Source organism: Bos taurus, chromosome 9 (assembly GCF_002263795.3).
Source record: "Bos taurus isolate L1 Dominette 01449 registration number 42190680 breed Hereford chromosome 9, ARS-UCD2.0, whole genome shotgun sequence".
Taxonomy (NCBI): Eukaryota; Metazoa; Chordata; class Mammalia; order Artiodactyla; family Bovidae; genus Bos; species Bos taurus.
In genome coordinates, this window is record NC_037336.1 from 81,365,640 (window position 1) to 81,382,838 (window position 17,199).

A 17,199-nucleotide genomic window follows, 5' to 3' on the forward strand; every position below is an offset into this window, starting at 1 on the left:
CAACAGACACAGTTTTTTTAAGAGCCAAAGAAACATATAGAAACAATATTAAAATGTTAGTAGTTTTCTCCAGGTGGTGGTATATACATTTTAGTTGTTAAAATACTTTTCTGTGTTTTCCAGATTTCTACACATAAACTTTATAATAAAAGAACAGTACTACATGATGCGATGCAGCCGCCACACCTGTAAAGAACATGCATTGAGAACGGATTTCCTCATCTATACACAGATTTCTAAACACAAGTATATACAAGTATTTTAAAATATATGATCATGAAGAAATAGTTTCAGGAAGGGTTTAAATGACTATTCTATACTCTTAAAATTTCTGAATTTCCAAAAATGATCCAGTTTGCCTTCTACACAGAACTCTACAGCGCCCCCCCCCCACCCCACTGTTACTGTTTCTAGTACAATCTCTGCTTTATCTTGATAGAAAGTTCAGGCCTTAGACATAATGCTAAAAAGACTATCCTTAACGTCAGAGACAGTGTCTATTATGTATTATGGACCCAGAATGGCAACCCCACCACGTGTTCTCTGAGCTTCACCCACATGCCTCCCAGGAGAACGTTACAGTGAGGTCTTAAGTTTCTGCTATTTAATACCTTCCAGTGAGCTCTCATGTCAGATGCATGAAGCCCCTGTCTCCATTTCTTTAAGAGCCCCCTTAGACGCTTCCAACTCACTTCCTAAAGGTCACTGGTAATTTCACTGGCAAAACTCAGAAGGACTTTCTCTAGAAGCACCAAGCTGCTGCCCCTGGACACAGAGAGGGAACCAGACACCAACTGCGCACAAACAACGCTGAGCAACAGGGGCCAGCGCAATAGCTCTTTGGGGTCTGAGGTGATGCTGGTCTCTCTGAGTTCCAAGACATTCACAGGTTGCAGAAAGGGTTTCTCAAGCTGGCTAGAGGGCAAATAACAAACTCGGCATTTAAACAATTTTCTCTCTGGGCCAGCACTAGCGTTCAGGAACCTAAAGTTCTGTGATAGATCTTGCCCCTCCTTTTTCCTCTGTGGAGGATTGTTATCTGATTAGCTCTCATTTATCAGCCATGTGTAGATCAATGCCAAGTGAGCAGCTCTGGACCTCGTATTTCCTGTCCTGCTCCTGTCCTGTGAGAAAGGTTCAGGGGGACACAAGTCACACCTGAGCAGTAATACCACTTGTCACATTACATCCCACGAGCTTCCAACCCCTGTTTTTTTTTTACTTTTCCCTTTGCCTGGCATCCAGTTCTTCTCCATGTAATTTACTCCTCACTTGCTCACGAAACAATCCCAGTCTAGAACATGACCACCTTAGAGCTAGAATGACTGCCACGTCTTGCTGCCCTCCCTAACTTCTCTTCTCACCTCACAGCCCAGGAAACCACCACTTCCGGTCTGTCCTGTAGTTTCCAAACCACCACCATCTTTGGGTGTCACCTGGGCCACGTCAATGAGCTTAGAATGCTTCCAGGTTAACTGCTGACCCTGGGACTTCCATCTGCCTTGCCAAATCGTCTGTTCCTGCCTTTGGCTGTCTAACTGCTTTCATCCTTCACTGTATTAGGTCCCATGTGCTCTTTTCTAGTTAAGCAAGTCAGTTACTTTCTTCTTCAACCTTTGATTATGAAATGGAACTTTTATGTGGCAACTGAGACACAGGATGGAACGCTACATTTTTTTTTTTTTAAGGCATCCTGCCCTCTTCCCTCCCTTTATTAGATCACTGCTTCAGGCCAGAGGGGCAAGACATGCTGGTGGCTATGGAAGGGAAGGCCATCCTTGCAGAAAGTACACTGCTTCCCTTTTTTGCCTCTCTTCACACCCTTAGCTGAAGAAGTTGTTTCCCTTGCTCAGAACTACCAGCTCCTAAATATTGCTTAAGACATCTCCTTCAGTGCGGTTTACCACAGTAATCCCACCTAATTCCTGTCATTCCAGTAATCTGTCGGCGCCACTGTCTGTTCCAAATATTTATCTCCTATATGTATTTTGGTCTTTACCCACAGTTATAATATCCTCACTGTGGCTTAACTGCAGCTAACCCTGCCTTTGGTGTTCGGGTAAGGATAATTACTGTGTACACGTAAGAAGCATGCTGCAAAACAGGAAGCCTTTGCAACAAAACTGGTGGATACAGTAGGCACTCAATACTTATATTTATGGCAACTAGAGATTGGCCGATGTACAGAACACATTTGAATTTTAAGCACTCGTAGGCTTATTTGAGCAAATCAGCTTATCAATGATCTATAACAGGGCTATTCATAAGGGCCAGGAACATAACATAACTTCTTTCTCTCTCTAACTCTCCCCAGTGCCTTCCACCAGGAGCACTCCCAAATTTGATCATAAGGTGGCCCGTGCTCATAGCATACTCAGATGGAAATTGTCTCTCACTCAATTCTCACCTTCACTTATGCACTTAATCTGCTGGTCTGAAAGTTACAGTTCATTACATGAAGACTAGAGGCCAAAGATGCATTTCCCTTAAGCAGGTATCCAGACAGGCATGCGTTCATGGGAGCTCTGTGTGTACAGCTCTGAGTGTACGGCACACACAGCACACGCACAGCATTCACTGTCGATCAGCCTACCGTGCAACATACTCATTATGAGTGTATTTTGAGTACTGTCTTTCTATGATATAAAAATCCTTTACAGGCAGAAACTACATCTCATATACCATTTCTCTCATGGAAGTACGACGATCAAGAAATAATTCAGACTAAACGTTACTATTTTTAAAAAAGGACCTATCTCCACAAAGTAGTTTTTACCCTTTGTTGAATCCTTCCCTTCCATCCTCACTCCATATTTCATATCTGGACTGTTACAACAGATTGTACATCAATCTACTTGCTTCTTCCCTCTTCTCCAAATTACTGCCAGAGCCATCTTTCTAACATCCTGATCAAATCATGTTGTTCAGTTCCTACACTCCTCAGAAGAAAACAAGCCTTTTAGGACAGTAGACACGGCCTGTTCTGAGCGGCTACCCTCTTGCCTCGAGGTTGGGCCTCACCCCGATCCTCTTCCAGCACGCCCCTCTATCCACATGTGCTTCCAGGCCACGGCTTAGGGCTTTCCCAGAACCTCCTCTCTGTCCACCTCCCATTCGTTCTTCTTATCACAGCTAAAGACCACCACTCTGACGAGCCTCCCCAGGTCTCACCAAGCAGTGGAGAACAACTTCCACCACTTCCACAGCTCTGTGATTAAAGCCCTTGGATTACATTTTAATGGTGTTTCCATGACTATCTCCCCAGCCATAGGTCTTCTCATCTTTCTGTTCTTAGGCCTGGCCTATTGTAGGCACACAAGACATACTTGTTGAAAAAGTGAACTGAACACCGCAGAGCACAACTGTCGTATAGAAACTATAGTAATCGCTGGAGATACAGCCTTAAAGGCTAAAGGGCATCCGCTTTCCCTGCAGTGTTCGGTCTGAGGGCTAGCAAAGCCTTTGAAAGGTATGTGGAAAAGCACATACCTTTTCTGAAGCCTCTCACCTCATTAATTTATATCTGGAAATGAAGGCTTTGCCACAGTCTGGCTGCAAGCACTTGTAAGGTCGCTCCCTGGAGTGGGAATAACTGTGGATAGTGAACTTCTCCAGGGTGAGGAACATCTTGCCACATAACTGGCAGGGGTAGGTAGCCATGGGTTTTGTCTCTCACACTTTCCTTTTCAGATGCGCTGACCAAATGCTGTGCCATTTAAGTGCAAATAGAAGGACGGGACTGTGCTGAGCACATCAGCAGAGCCCCAGCAGCCGACCGCCAGGCCCAGGGGGAGGCAGCGTTGTGGTCCCCGACCTGGATCTACCCAGACATGGGCCTCTCGGTTACCACTATCTCTGCTTTCTGCATCCTACATCCCAGTTTCCACGAGGTCTCAGGCTGAGAGGAGCAAGTCTGAGGCACAGATGATGTTCCCGAGCAGAAAGGCAGACTGCATCACTAGAGCTGGGGCACGTCCTGGGTCACCAGACTGTGGAGAGAAGAGGAACAGTTTCTGCGCATTAGCCGTCGGCAAACCACGCTTCTCGTCCACCCGTTCAGCATCGACTACCTGGACTCAACGTGTTCCTTTAAATGGCTCTAATGTGGCACACCTCTCCATCTTCCCCTGTGCTTTAACAGGTCCTTCTGCATATGGATGCACCTGTCTGTGCTTCTTCAAAGTGGCAGGAGTCAACTGCATAGTGTTCAGATGGCGGATGAAGCACACTTTCCCTTGTGATAGAGACAGCTATTTCCACAGACTTGGTATCATCTACTTCAAGCCATGATTTCAGGTCAGTATGAAGTTCAGTCTGCCAATTCAAAGGGGGAAAATAAAACACACACACACACCCCCAAGTGTGCTTGAGTGTCTTACTGGTACAGAAAAGAGAAGCATCCTTGCTTATTCAAACCACTGGCTATTTCTCGTCACTCACTGTTGGCAGAACATTAGTTGTTTATCACACCTGTTTAAACTTCCAGGGGATGAGACGAAATCATTTGTATATATCTAAGTTGATTTGTTTGTGAGGTTACCGTGCAGAAGGACTCAAGTCTACGGCGTAAACAAAGTGAGAACAGAGCTAGTTTCATTCACTGAGGTGTTGCCTTTGAAGGGGAGACGAGATTCACACAAAGACAAGAGTGATGATGGCTGGGGCACAGCTCAGCACATTCTGGTATGCAGGCACCATCTTCCAGGAAACCGTCCACTCCTCTTTTTCCCTTTAGTCTGTGGGAACACTTCCTCATTCCCCAGCCCTGCCCGGCAGGGGTGGCGGGCGGGGGGAGCTACCTGCTGGAAGGCCACTCCTAGGAGACGGGCTTGCCGCCTTAGCCTGTCTGCAATCCCAGTTCTTACCATCCTTGCAACCCAGGCAGATCACCCAAGTCCAGGCTTTTCTTTTTCTGCCAACAGACCCATCACTTGGGAGCCTTAAGAGTCCAAAACAGCAACATGAACACAGCATCAACAACAACACAGGAAAAGCCTGGCGACCTAGAACCCCGTGCTATTCTAGCGAAAGAGAATTCTCACGCAACGGATGTTAACCTTTCAAGTGCCGATACTTAAAAAAAAAGCATACTGTCTGCTAACATTAAACACACTGGAGTAATGTCTGCACACAGGCCAGCCTTTTCTGAACTTTGTCAAGTGAGCAGGGCATGTGTGTGAACCTGACCAATCTCGGCAGGCCTTCGAGGCGTCTAGTCCCTGCAGTCATTCATTTATTGCCAACTCTTTTAGAGCTGCTCTTTACTGTTCAGTTAATTTTTACTTACCTCTGGAGTTATTTTCAGATCAGAAAGCTGGAGTCTAGCTAGATGAAGTTTTACTACAGTAAAAGTTTACTATAGTAAAAAGTTCAAGCATCTTTATATCAGCACGTAGACAAACACACATTCCTTTTCTAAGGGGCAAAAACTGCAGGCACCTTTTCGTATTCCTCATCAACTAGCTCAGATGTTTTTCATGTCTGGTCAGAGTTCACAAGGAGCCGACACCGGGCAGATACCCCTCGCTGTCCTGCCCCACCTGCCTGGAACCTTCAGAGCTGACGTGTGCACTTTGACCTGAAGCTTCAAGCACTGATCCAAAGCTGGGGACACCGGCGTTCTCAGCCAGCACCTTGGCACCAAGCCTCCTTTCTAATGGCAGCACACAGAGACTCCTCTGGGACCAAGTATGATCTGAACTGAACCCCTGTCCCGGCCCCGTCCAAGCTCCTCTCCTCCAACTCCCCGTTCCCTCACCGTGCGCTAGTTCACCCCATGGCCCAGCCTCCAGGCATCCCAAGCACCCTGGCCACAGACAAAGTAATTCCTTCCAGGAATTCTATCCTGTGTGGCCGAGTTTCTGCTGCCAGGATTCATGGTGTGTCCTACTTCTCCATCCAGCCTGAGTCTGGCCATAACACTGGCCCAGCCATAAAAGGCACAGAATTTATCATCATCATTAAATATACTCATTCATTTGAGATTGCTGTGTTTTCCAGGTCTATTTTAAGAGATTAAAATGTATACACAATATGAAGCTTGAAATTCATTTTTTTTTTTCTTGTTCTCTTTATAGCTGAACTCAAAATAGCATTAGTCACTTAAGAGAAGGAGCTGGTCTGGTGGTGAGATTTTATATTTTCTCATCTACACTAACCCTCTGCATATATACTCTAAAGTGATTCTCCCCAACTCCTGCATTTATGAGAAATGACCAGTGTCCAACAGAACTTTCTGTGATGGAAATGAATGGCTACTGAACACTCAAATGTGATGCTGAGAAACTGACGTTGTCATTTAAGTACCCACACAAAGCTAGTGGCTGCTGTGCTGGAAAACGGGAGCCACAAGGGGTGAAGGTGAAGCTGACACTTTCCTCAGACACAACTAGGCTCTGATTCGCCCTCATGCATTCCTCTGAAGCACAGAAAGTGTATATCCAGCTCCAGTCATTTATGAATATAGTAGACAGACTCCCTGGTTCAAATTCCAGCTCATCCATTTGTTAGCGCCTAAGTTTCAGCTTCCTCATTTGTAATATTTACACGATGCATGTAAATGAGCCAGGGGGACAACCAACTGAAGCAAGATGAATCTTGAAAGCACTCTGTAATCTAAAAACACACCATACAAATATAGGGTAGTATTTATAAACACTGGGATTAAAAGTAGAAACCATCAGCTGCAAACTGGCACACAGTTTGAACCACTCAGCTATGGATGTAATGGAAAAGAGACACACGTCCTCTCCCCACATATACTTTATCATCCGTTACTCATAGTTGGAGGAGCCAGAAGCCGTGCTCAAGACACACAGGACGTATGAAGTTGCAAGTAGAAAGTTGCCTGAGGTCTTTGTTTCTCAACAGATACCAATGTCTGCTCACCAACACACCAAGAATAAAAAGGAAAAATCAGATTTTTTCAATTAAAGAAAAAGTACCTGCCCATTAGCATTGAATAAAGCTTCCCAAATCCACCTTCTAAATTCAAAAGTCCAACAAGTTGTAGACGTCACTACACTTCCCTCGGACCTTCAAAGATGGTTGGGTGTACAATCAAGGCATTTTAGACATGACTATACTGTATTTAAATGTGAGACATTTCCTCCAACTCTTCCCCTGTTAAACTTGCAGAGAACAACATAACATTAAGTCACATAAACATTTTTACACTTATTTAACTTATTGCATTAATGTCTTTGCCCAAGACTTTTCTTAGCTTTTTGAGTTTTAGGTCTCTGTGTTAAATACACCCAGTCCAACCCTACGTGCAAAATTGGTCCTCAAACGTTGAACTCAATTACTTTATTACAGTAAGCATTCCTTAGTTTCTTCAGGAAGGCTTTTTATTAAATGATGTATTCAAATTCACTAGTAGTTATAACATTTCATTCACCATAACTGTGTAATTCATTAATATGGATCTTCAAATATAAATACTTGCACTGTTTTCATGATATAATCACAAACTTCTATAAACATAGCCTTTCTCAGCAGATTATAAATTCACTGTGGCTGAGGATCAAAGCTCAGCTATTTTTAAAAAATAAGCCGTGTGGATAATACAACATCTCCCATCACCATGTACTTGATCAGTACTGGCTGGCTGCTGCCGATTCCAATCTTTCCTTGAAACCTGATGAGCTCTGGCCACACCCTTGAAACAGACTTGTGATGAACTTTCTATTATTTGGCCAACTGCCAACAATCCTAAACAGAGAACTAACAAAGGGATGGTCCCAATGATCATCAGTCTGCCCTGTGACCTGACATACAGATTGAATTTGAGTCTTAAATATGGTAATATTTCAGCACCTGTCACCCTGGAAAGAGAGTAAGTCTTCCCCCAAAACAACTCAGGACATAATTTGCAATCCCCTTGATTCTAAAAATACTGAGTGAGTGATACAGATCTGCCCGTATGCCAAAGAAGGCTTGTGCCATCTGCTTCATTCTGTTCGTGCTGATTATTTTGGGGATGAGAGAGGATCAGATTGGAATAAGAACATATATATATGGCAACAGCCAGGAAGGACTGTGTTCCCTGAGGGCTGGTGGTATACGGCGGTGGAGGGAGAGGTCAGAGCACAAGTGGAGTTCCAGGACGTCCCCAGTGCTGCGTAACACAATCAGCTAATGGGGGACAAATGTTTTACAACATTCTTAAAATAAACTATGACTTCTGGCTTCTATTTCCATTGTCCCCAGTGACACAATGCAAGGCCCATTTCTGGGAGGAAATTGAATTTCCATTTTTAGTCTTCCAACATGGGTACTCTTAAGTTTTTTTTTTTTTTTTTGACTCCATTCATCACTACTCCTTGTGGATAAGAAGGTTCTATTCTAAACATTTCTTTTCCACTCATACTCCTGAAACCTAGGATGGCTTTTATATAAATGTGTTAAGGTCAGTTTTAAAAGTTCTGTTTCTTCTTATACTCACACAATATGAAACAGCCAATCGTGGAGCAGGGCAGGTGGAAATTCCCTGTTTATTTGGCTCCAGGAGGCTTCTAGAGAGGTGCTGCCCTCCATATTTGAAGGACTCTAGTAGCAAGTCTCTACCATGAAAAAGCCATCCAGAAACATCAACAGGAGGAAGAAGAGTCTCAGAACCTCCAGGTGGCTGCTGCTGCTAATTTTCTATTATGCACGAGCACTGTGACATGTGATAGGTCTTGTACCTGAGCAAGTAGATGCCAGAAGAGTTGGGGCTCATTACATGTCTAATCAGTAAAGGGGAGCTCCCAGGGCTGGACTCATAACTTGGCTGAGGATTATAGATGCGAGGCCTGTTGAGTCCCCTACCAGATGGCTGTGGCTGGGTTTTCAGCCTTCACTTAGAACAGAGGTTTTTAAGTGGGGTCCATGGCAGAGTTTCCAGGGCCCATGACTGAATTCTCCAAAATTCTGTGGAAAATTTGGAGGCATATGTATTGCAGTTCTTGCAAGGAGAGGGACCACAGCTATCTTCAGATTTTCTAAGGGATTCTAGATTTAAACAGATTAAAGGACACTGACTTAGATGACAAGAGAGAAAAATCCCTCTTTGTGCCATCAGTTCAGTTTGACTCTTCACAAAGTCACTGACAATTCCTAAGCCACAGGCCATATATTTTATGCCTCAATCACTGCATTTTATCAGGTGAAGGTTAAAAAAAAGGAGGTGAGGGAAGAGCACTACAATAATGTTCTTTGGAAATTCAAGCAATAAACAATTTGTACAAATTTCATTTCAAATAGGGGTACAGATGATAATATAATAGGTCCTATCATGTAAGACAGGCCTACCTTTTGACTAGAGGGCAGAATGCCTTCCAAATCACAGGGATTCATTTGTCAGCATCTTTAAAAATCTTTTACTAAAGTGTGTATGCGTGAGCACATCCTCAATAAAGTACTAACAGACCATCATTAAAATCCACAACACCTGAGTTGACATACCACTTGGAAGAAGCTTCCTGGGTAGGTTGCATTCTAGGTTGGACCCTCAAAGCCTGTCACCCCACCACGTCTGCAGACGTCTGCCCCACAGTGGCCAAAAGGCAACTGAGGCTGCAGATCAACCCACTGGCTATTTGCTTAACATGCTCAACATCACTCATGCTTCTGTCTTTTCCACACCATGCCCCTTCCTGGACTGTCCTGCCACCCAGGATCTACCTGGCCAACTCCTGCTTCCCTCGTCATTCCCGGGCAGAGGAATGAGCATCTCTTCCACATGGTGAGATGGTGAAATGGGGAGACCACTAAGGAAGCGATTACCAAAGTCCAGGTGAGCCCACAGGGAATTCGGGCTAAGGGGGCCATGGTGGAGGTGCTGAGCATGGAAAACCCAGGCTCAGAAGGGAGGACTGGTTTGGTGAGAAACTACTTCCACAGAGGGTTCCTCTGTGTTCCCTCCAGAACTATTCAATGCCGGGTACACATATCCACTTTAAACGTGTGAGACAATCTGCTCTTGGTGGCGGGAGGCACTGGCTCTTGCCCCCTTCCACCCCTGCCCGTGCTGCTGTGGGGAGTGCCACGCACAACGAGGCCCCACCTCCCCGGCCTGCCAAGCCATCAGCTTTGCTGCCTACTGACTCTTTTAAACTGTCACCTGGAGAGACTTCATTTTGTTAACCTGTGACTAAGCTCTTATTTTCTTAGAAATGAGGCCTAAAATAAGCCAGAAGGCTGAAGTGAATTGTTTATCTCATATTTAGAGAGAAAATTATACTGCAGCTTCAGAACATCAAATCTACACACTAAGAAAAATATGAAAAAGGACAGGGTGCTAACCTTCTAGTCACAAGTAATGGTAATAATGTCAAGTTAAAGATGGTAAACCGAATTAAAGTATGCAGCCTCAGTCTCTCCTGAAACTCTATTAAAACAGTATTAATGAAAGTGTCTAATGGTGCATGATGTCTATCGTCTTTGTGAATTGTACTTTTTATCATTAAAAATATCCATCTTTGTTTCACTTAAAATAAATTAATTAAAAAAATAGTATAAATGAGATTTTTTTCCCGCAAAAAACACAGCCTAAGATAACAGGAAAGGAGAAAAGAGCAACAACATTTTGGAAAGTAGGTAAACAAGCAGGAACTGATTTAGCTGTCCCAAGAAAGCTGAATTCTAAGGCAGTGATGAAAAGCTATGAAGCAACCATCAAAGGCTCAAATTTAGGCACTAGGAACTTCTGGAAGTGGGGATGCATGTGGGCATAGAAACAGAAAGAGTGGTTTCAAGTCTGGCAGTGCATTCAGCGCTCTGACCCCCTCCCGACAGAGGGTATGAGAAGTGGGTACTGTGCTGAAACAGGGTGAATTAAGTGGACGTCTGCATACTTCCCCTATTTGGCGATCAGAACAATGGCAGCCAGGCCTATTATACTCTCCAAGACAGGAGACTGTAAGAGTCTTCTCTGGGAAAGCTGACTGGCCCAAGAGAAAAGAGCTCACGACAAGGACAAATGGCAGTCCTGAAGGGTTTACCCGTATTACCCGACAACGAAGCCCTTGTTGACAAAGCCTATCTACGTACACAAAGCTCCCATCAGCTTTTTTATGGCTCCACTCACAAGTCAGGCAGCTGAGGATCACCAGAAATCAGAAGCAAGCACCTACTAGGAAAAAGCGACACAGAACAAACAGAAGAAAGCAGCTAGGTTAAAGAAGAAGAAGAAAAGGACTGTATGGAGAAAAAAGAAAACTTTAGAAACAACTAGCATTAATATTCTAGAGAGAATCAAGAGATCCCTAAATGAAGAACAGGATTTTAAAAAAGAAAACAACAAACAATAACAAGAAGGGCAGTGACAAGTGCAAGACCCCAGGGGCGGGGGTAGGCATTTGAGTCAGACTTGCTGGGGGAACACCTGAGAATCTGCCCTTCGAATAAACCCCCGAGGACTCTAAGGCACCTTAGAGGTGTGCCACTGTGGCCTCTTCTGACGGTACCTGCTATTTCTACATCTTTGTTAGTTCTAGTGCTCACCTAGTGATTAGCACCATGAAACAACCTTTTACAATACAGCTAATACAACCCAGAGACTGACTAAGAGTAAAATTATCCACAGCTTGAATGGTTAAAATATATATCATTAGACTAAGAAGCAGGAAAGAAGAGATAATTTTTAAGTTAATGAAACAGTTAGCATCTTTGCTATGTGAATAAGGTGCCTATCTATCACCATTTCTTGTTAAAGATTTGTATTAGAAGTTGTGGTTCATACGATAAAGCAATAAAAAGACAACAATGGGATAGAATAAACATTTCGATATTTACAGATGACTATCTATACAGAAAACCCCAAAGAATCCACACAGAGAATGTGAGAATTAGGAATTCTGACAAGGTATTTGGTTACAAAAGTCAAAATACAAAATCAATTGCATTTCTAAATGCCAGCAAACAGAATATAATTTAAAATTAATTAGCCACAAAGCAAAGATATCTAAAGTAAGTCTAACCAAAGATAAAATAGTTATGGAGAAACTATAAAATTCTACTGAAAGACATAAAAGAAAACCTAAATAAATTGAGAAACATACCATGTTCATGAATAGAGAAATACAGATAGTATTATTGTAATATTCAGTTACCTATTTATCTTCATATTAATATACTGATTCAGTGAAGTTCTAATAAAAATTCAACAAGGTTCTTTGTTGGAACTTGACAAGATTGTTCTAAACTTTTATACTGAGGAGGAAAAATCAACAGTATCAAGACTTTCCCCATTCGACTGGATCATACTCATCATCCTATAAACTGATCACAGAGGAAATGGTGAAAGATAACAGATAAAAACATTTTTAAAAAAGCTACAGTAATTAAGGCAGTATGATATAGGCCTAGGATTAGACAAGTGGACCAATGCAAGTAGAATGAATAGCCTAGAAACAGATCCCCTTTTGTACAGAAACTTAATATACAACAGGGCTGGCACTGCAATCACTGGGGAAGCACGGACTACTTAATAATTGGTTATCCATAAGGAAACTGGATTCCTACATACATCTATATAAAATTAATCCCAGAAAGATTACAGACTTCATATTTAAAACAAAACTTAAACCTTCAGGCAAGAAAAAATAAAAAGGTATTTCACAGAGAAACTCAAATAGTCAATAAAACAAATGAAAATATGTACAATTTTATCCAGGTTTCATCTCTTGTTCCATCATTAAAATAATTTCCCTTATATATTTTATTCTTTGGGTCTTCCCTCTTCTTGACTGGCAAAACTTCAATCCTGAGTAATTTAATCTGGGACCAGCTCTACCCTACCCCGGCACACCTTATGCCTCTGTTTCCTGCCTTTCTTTCTTTTCTTGTGTCATGCACTTATCACATCTGACATTTTTTGTTTTATTTCTTAACCCACACACCCCAATTAGACTGGCAAAAACCAGAAAGTCAGGCAAAACCAAGTAATGCCCAGTGGAAGGGAAAGAGACAACACCCAGGACTGGAGTGAGGCTTTTTGCATTCGAAGATGCTCTTTTCCTTAGGAATTAAGATATGATGCAATTAAACTGCTCTATAAAGACTCACACATGAAAAAAAGTGAAAACAATCATTGAAACTCAGAATGGATAATAATTTATCCAGATTTCATCTATTGGTCCACCATTAGAATAATTTCCCTTATACATTTACCCTATGACTATTGATGGAATAACTTCTCTTACTTGGGGGATGAGGAGAGGTTTCACGGAGAAGCCAAAATTTAAGCTGAGCCAGCAACTTTACCTGGTATTCAAGGGGGGAGTGGTCTATTTCAGGCCAAGGGAATGAATCAACACAAGGTACGTGAAAGTAACTACTTCAGCGTGACTAGAAATGAATGTAAACATGCAGGCACCAGGGACAAACAGGCTGGACAGACAGAGACCAAATCATGAAGTGTTAGTGATGTACTTGCTCTGTTGCACTGGGAGAAGGAGGGCTTTTCTGCTGTAATATTTTAGCAGACTGACTAACCTATGCAGTCAAGGGTAGCCACTAACTCCAGGTTTATGTGGAGGTAAGAGTGAGAGGGGTAGAGAGAGAAGTAGTAGAAACAAGTAGAAGAATGCCAATGAGACACTGTCGCAACAGGAATAGGAGGCGTGATGGGAAAGGCATAAATGGCACAAGAATCTACACCTCCGAGAGCTACAAAAACCAACAGGAGCCAAACTGAAAGGGGCAGGGAATGCCAGGATTCATGGGACAACAGGAACCTATTCTAGTCGGCCCCCTTATCCACAGGAGATACGTTCAAGACCCTCAGTAGATGCCTGAGCCCACTACCAAACCTTATGTTTTTTCCTATACATACCTATGACAAAGCTTGATTTAGAAATTAGGCACAACTAGGAATTAACAACAATGGTAAAATGGAACCATTATAACAAAACACTGTACTCAAAGTTGCATGAATGGGGTTCCCCTCTCTTTCAAAATATTTTCCCCAAAATATCTTATTGTACAAATAAAATGTCTTTTTCTAAGCACTTATGAACCGCAGCCATAATGTTTGTGGTTTGAGGTGCAACAGCAAAACTAGCACAAGTTTTTTTCCTTCCTCCCAATTTCAGATAGAAGATTCCATCTTAACAACCTAAACATATGATTTTTCTCTTTATGAAGTTATAAGTTTCATCTTTCCACTTAAAGGAAGCACTTCATGGCTTCTTGTTGGCTCATCCAAATTGCCAGCATCATCACTTCTGCGCTTATTAAGTCAAACGAGGGCTACCTGAACACAGGTAACTCTGTGGTACGCACAGGCAGTCTGATAACTGAGCTGGCAACTAATGACCACTAGGCAGGGTATGCTGGGAGAAAGAAAGATTCACGTTCTGGGTAGGATGAACACACTGGTACGACCACTTCACCATGCTACTCAGAATGGTGTGCAATTTAAAACTGATGGATTACTTATTTCAGAATCTTCCATTTTCAGACCAAGGTTGACTACGGGTAACTGAAATCATGGAAAAGGAAATCTCAGACAAGGAGTGACCACTGTAGTCAAATAAGATTTTAGAAAAGTTTAAAGGAAAGAGGGGGAGAGTGATGGTGGAGAGGGAAAGAAAGATCAAGACCCAGAAGAAAAACCTAGCAAAACCAGAATTTGGAGTTTGGTTTTAGCTGTGTTGAGTTTAACGGTACCTAATGGGTATGCGGGGCTTCCCTGGTGGCTTGGTGGTAAAGAACCCACCTTCCAATGCAGGCGACCCAGGTTAGATCCCTGGGTCGGGAAGATCTCCTGCAGAAGGAAATGGCAACCCACTCCAGTATTCCTGCCTGGGAAATCCCATGGACAGAGGAGCCTGGCAAGCTACAGTCCATGAGGTCACAAAGAGTCGGATACAGCTGAATGATTAAACAGCAGCAATGGGTACTCAGGCCAGCAAGGAGATCTCCAGCACGGAGGAGGTGCTGAGGTTATCTTCCAACTAAGGAACAGCGAGCGGTACCCGTGGCTGCAGGGAAGTGGATACTACTCTGAGTCTGGCTTCTATTATAAACTACCCTGGGCTCTGCGTGGGTGTCCACTGTCTCACATGCTCAACCTTGATCATCCGTGTTGGTCTTCCCCGGAGCGGTTTGGCATGTACAGTGGGGTGTCCTGGGGGTAGGGTGGGGTTTGTTTTCTCTGCAACAGGCTGCAGCTAGACTGATCCCCCTTAAGAGATGTACTCTGCACTGTGGAGCCTGAGGGAAGCAGGCTTGTGGGGGCATGTAATTCTCGGAGGCTTCAAGAACAGAAGCCTTTTTGCCTTTAAATTCATTCCCTCAGTTCCTCTTAGGTAAGACAGTGCAGTGACAAGTCCATGGTGATAAAAAGAAGCAAAATGAGAATTCAGCCTGCATTTTAAAAAACTTGATGAGATGCTCCAAATAATTTCTAGCTGGTGATAGTACAAACCAAGACCCTAACAGCTCAAAAATCCTGTCTGGTTGCCCACTTTCTCCTACTAGAAGAGGTAGGCCTTTTTCTTTTCTTTTCTAACAGATGAGAGCCTTTTGTTGTCATGATGTGTTTAGCAGATGGAAGATAACATGTAACTGATTTAGTCAAGACTAGCCACTCTACACAAAGGTGGGGAGAGGCACAGGCAGACACAGAGAGAAAACGCCCATAGCTCTGCCTTGACTGGGAGGGGAGGAAGCACTGGAAAAAGCACAAGCCCAGGAGTGTGAGCCTCAGTGAGCTGCAGAAGACTGAGAAAAACCAAACCAGCAAGGGCAAAAGGGGACTGCTGACCGGGAGCCAGGCTCCCAGAGGTGTCACCTGAAAGCAGCCTATAAGGACCCCACTGCCTCCCGCGCCTGTACGGAGTGGAAGCAGGGGGCTTACACAGCTCAGGGCCCCCCAGACCGGGCCAAAGCACCTCGACGAGATGGTCACTCAGCTTAACATCTATGAGGCAAGGGGAGGGAAAGGAAATATCTTTACGGAGTCTGAAATCCTCCCCATGCCTCCCAGACCCACCTCTTACACGGTGTTTTTAAATATGAACATTTAGGAAGAAACAGACAAAGGTCGCCAAGCAAGCAAAATAGGTATGTGCATCCGGAGAGGGAAGCGCAAGGCCCAGGCCTGGTTCTCAAGCTGAGATGGGACGGAATGTTTCAGGAAGACTGTTAATGAACTCTAGGTAGCACGTTGGGGGAGGTGGGGGAGGGGTGGAGCGCAGACTTGAAATCCAGACAAGAGCCTCTGGTATTAGGATAAGATTTTCTAGTCATTAAAGTCAGTGGCAGGGATACTCCTTTGTGACAGCTGGAAACATATCCCCCTCCTCCCTCCCAACAAAGCTGCGACTATCCCCCTTGACGCCCTTTGGGGTGTGTTTCTATAGCTGACAGTGGCAATCTTTCCCAACTTACCTACCTAATTATCGGCCGGGTCTATGGTCCTAACACAGTGACTATTCTAGGGAAGAGAAAAGCCCAATTCCTTCCCAGGAAGTGTGTGAGAGCAAAGGCTCACGCTGAGAAAAGAAAACAAGAAAAGCTCACGAGTCACAGGGGTGATGGGAAGCCAGATTCCTGAGTTCAAATCTCTGGACGGAACCTTGAAAGTTACACAGTGTTATCAGGAAAGGATGCTCAAGACTTGAGTGGATGGTTTTGTCCTAAAACAACAGTCTCTAAATTAAAAAAATTAAAAAGGACTGAAAGTACAGAAAACAATGTGTCAGCAAAGGGCTGCTGGGGTCAAATTAGAGAGGACTCTTGTTTCTCTCTGAATATCTGTACTTTCTAAGTTTTCATAATTTTGACTACCTACGCTGGGTTTAGAGCAAACCAGGTGGAGAAACGGGAGGTCTATTTCAGGCCGAGGGAAGACCATGTGAAAGCAGAGAGGCCTGAAGCAGGACAGGGCAGTGTGGATCCCGCGGTCTAGTTTGGCTGGAAGGTGGGTGTGGGCGTAAGAAGAGGAGCAGGAGACTGGCCTATAAAGGAGGCAATGCCGCTGTGAACACACTGGGGGCGGGGGGATGGAGCTGGTGTGCCAGGCAGAGGAACCTGGGGGCCAGAGAAAGGGACGATGTTGCACGGAAACGGACAGACTGCTGTGCACAAAAAAGTGAAAAGTGATGACGGACTCCCCCCTTAGGGATAATGTATAGCACACGTAACAGTAGTGTTTGCAAAACCTAAATGGTTCCTTTTTCTTCTCCACAAGGAAGTCCTGAGACCTAA

General features: G+C 43.8%; 2 protein-coding genes across 14 annotated transcripts in view; one reads left to right on the forward strand and one right to left on the reverse strand.

Moving 5' to 3' along the window:
* ZC2HC1B (zinc finger C2HC-type containing 1B) overlaps nucleotides 1–4,225 on the forward strand; it is a 53,209-nt gene extending 48,984 nt beyond the window's left edge. For 2 of the 3 annotated variants that reach the window (XR_003036260.2, XR_003036262.2), the window contains exon 9: nucleotides 124–3,514. The gene's annotated coding sequence lies outside the window, so the exon portion shown is untranslated. Of the gene's footprint in view, nucleotides 1–123; nucleotides 3,515–4,141 lie in introns of those variants that run through there. The other variant, XR_003036261.2, reaches the window with a different exon arrangement.
* PLAGL1 (PLAG1 like zinc finger 1) overlaps nucleotides 1–17,199 on the reverse strand; it is a 56,331-nt gene that overhangs the window by 2,397 nt on the left and 36,735 nt on the right. For 4 of the 11 annotated variants that reach the window (XM_015472892.3, XM_010808656.4, XM_010808652.4 and 1 more), the window contains one exon: nucleotides 3,509–3,989. In XM_015472892.3, coding sequence (XP_015328378.1) covers nucleotides 3,509–3,660 — 152 coding nt within the window. In that variant the 5' untranslated portion in view covers nucleotides 3,661–3,989. 11 annotated transcript variants of the gene reach the window in all.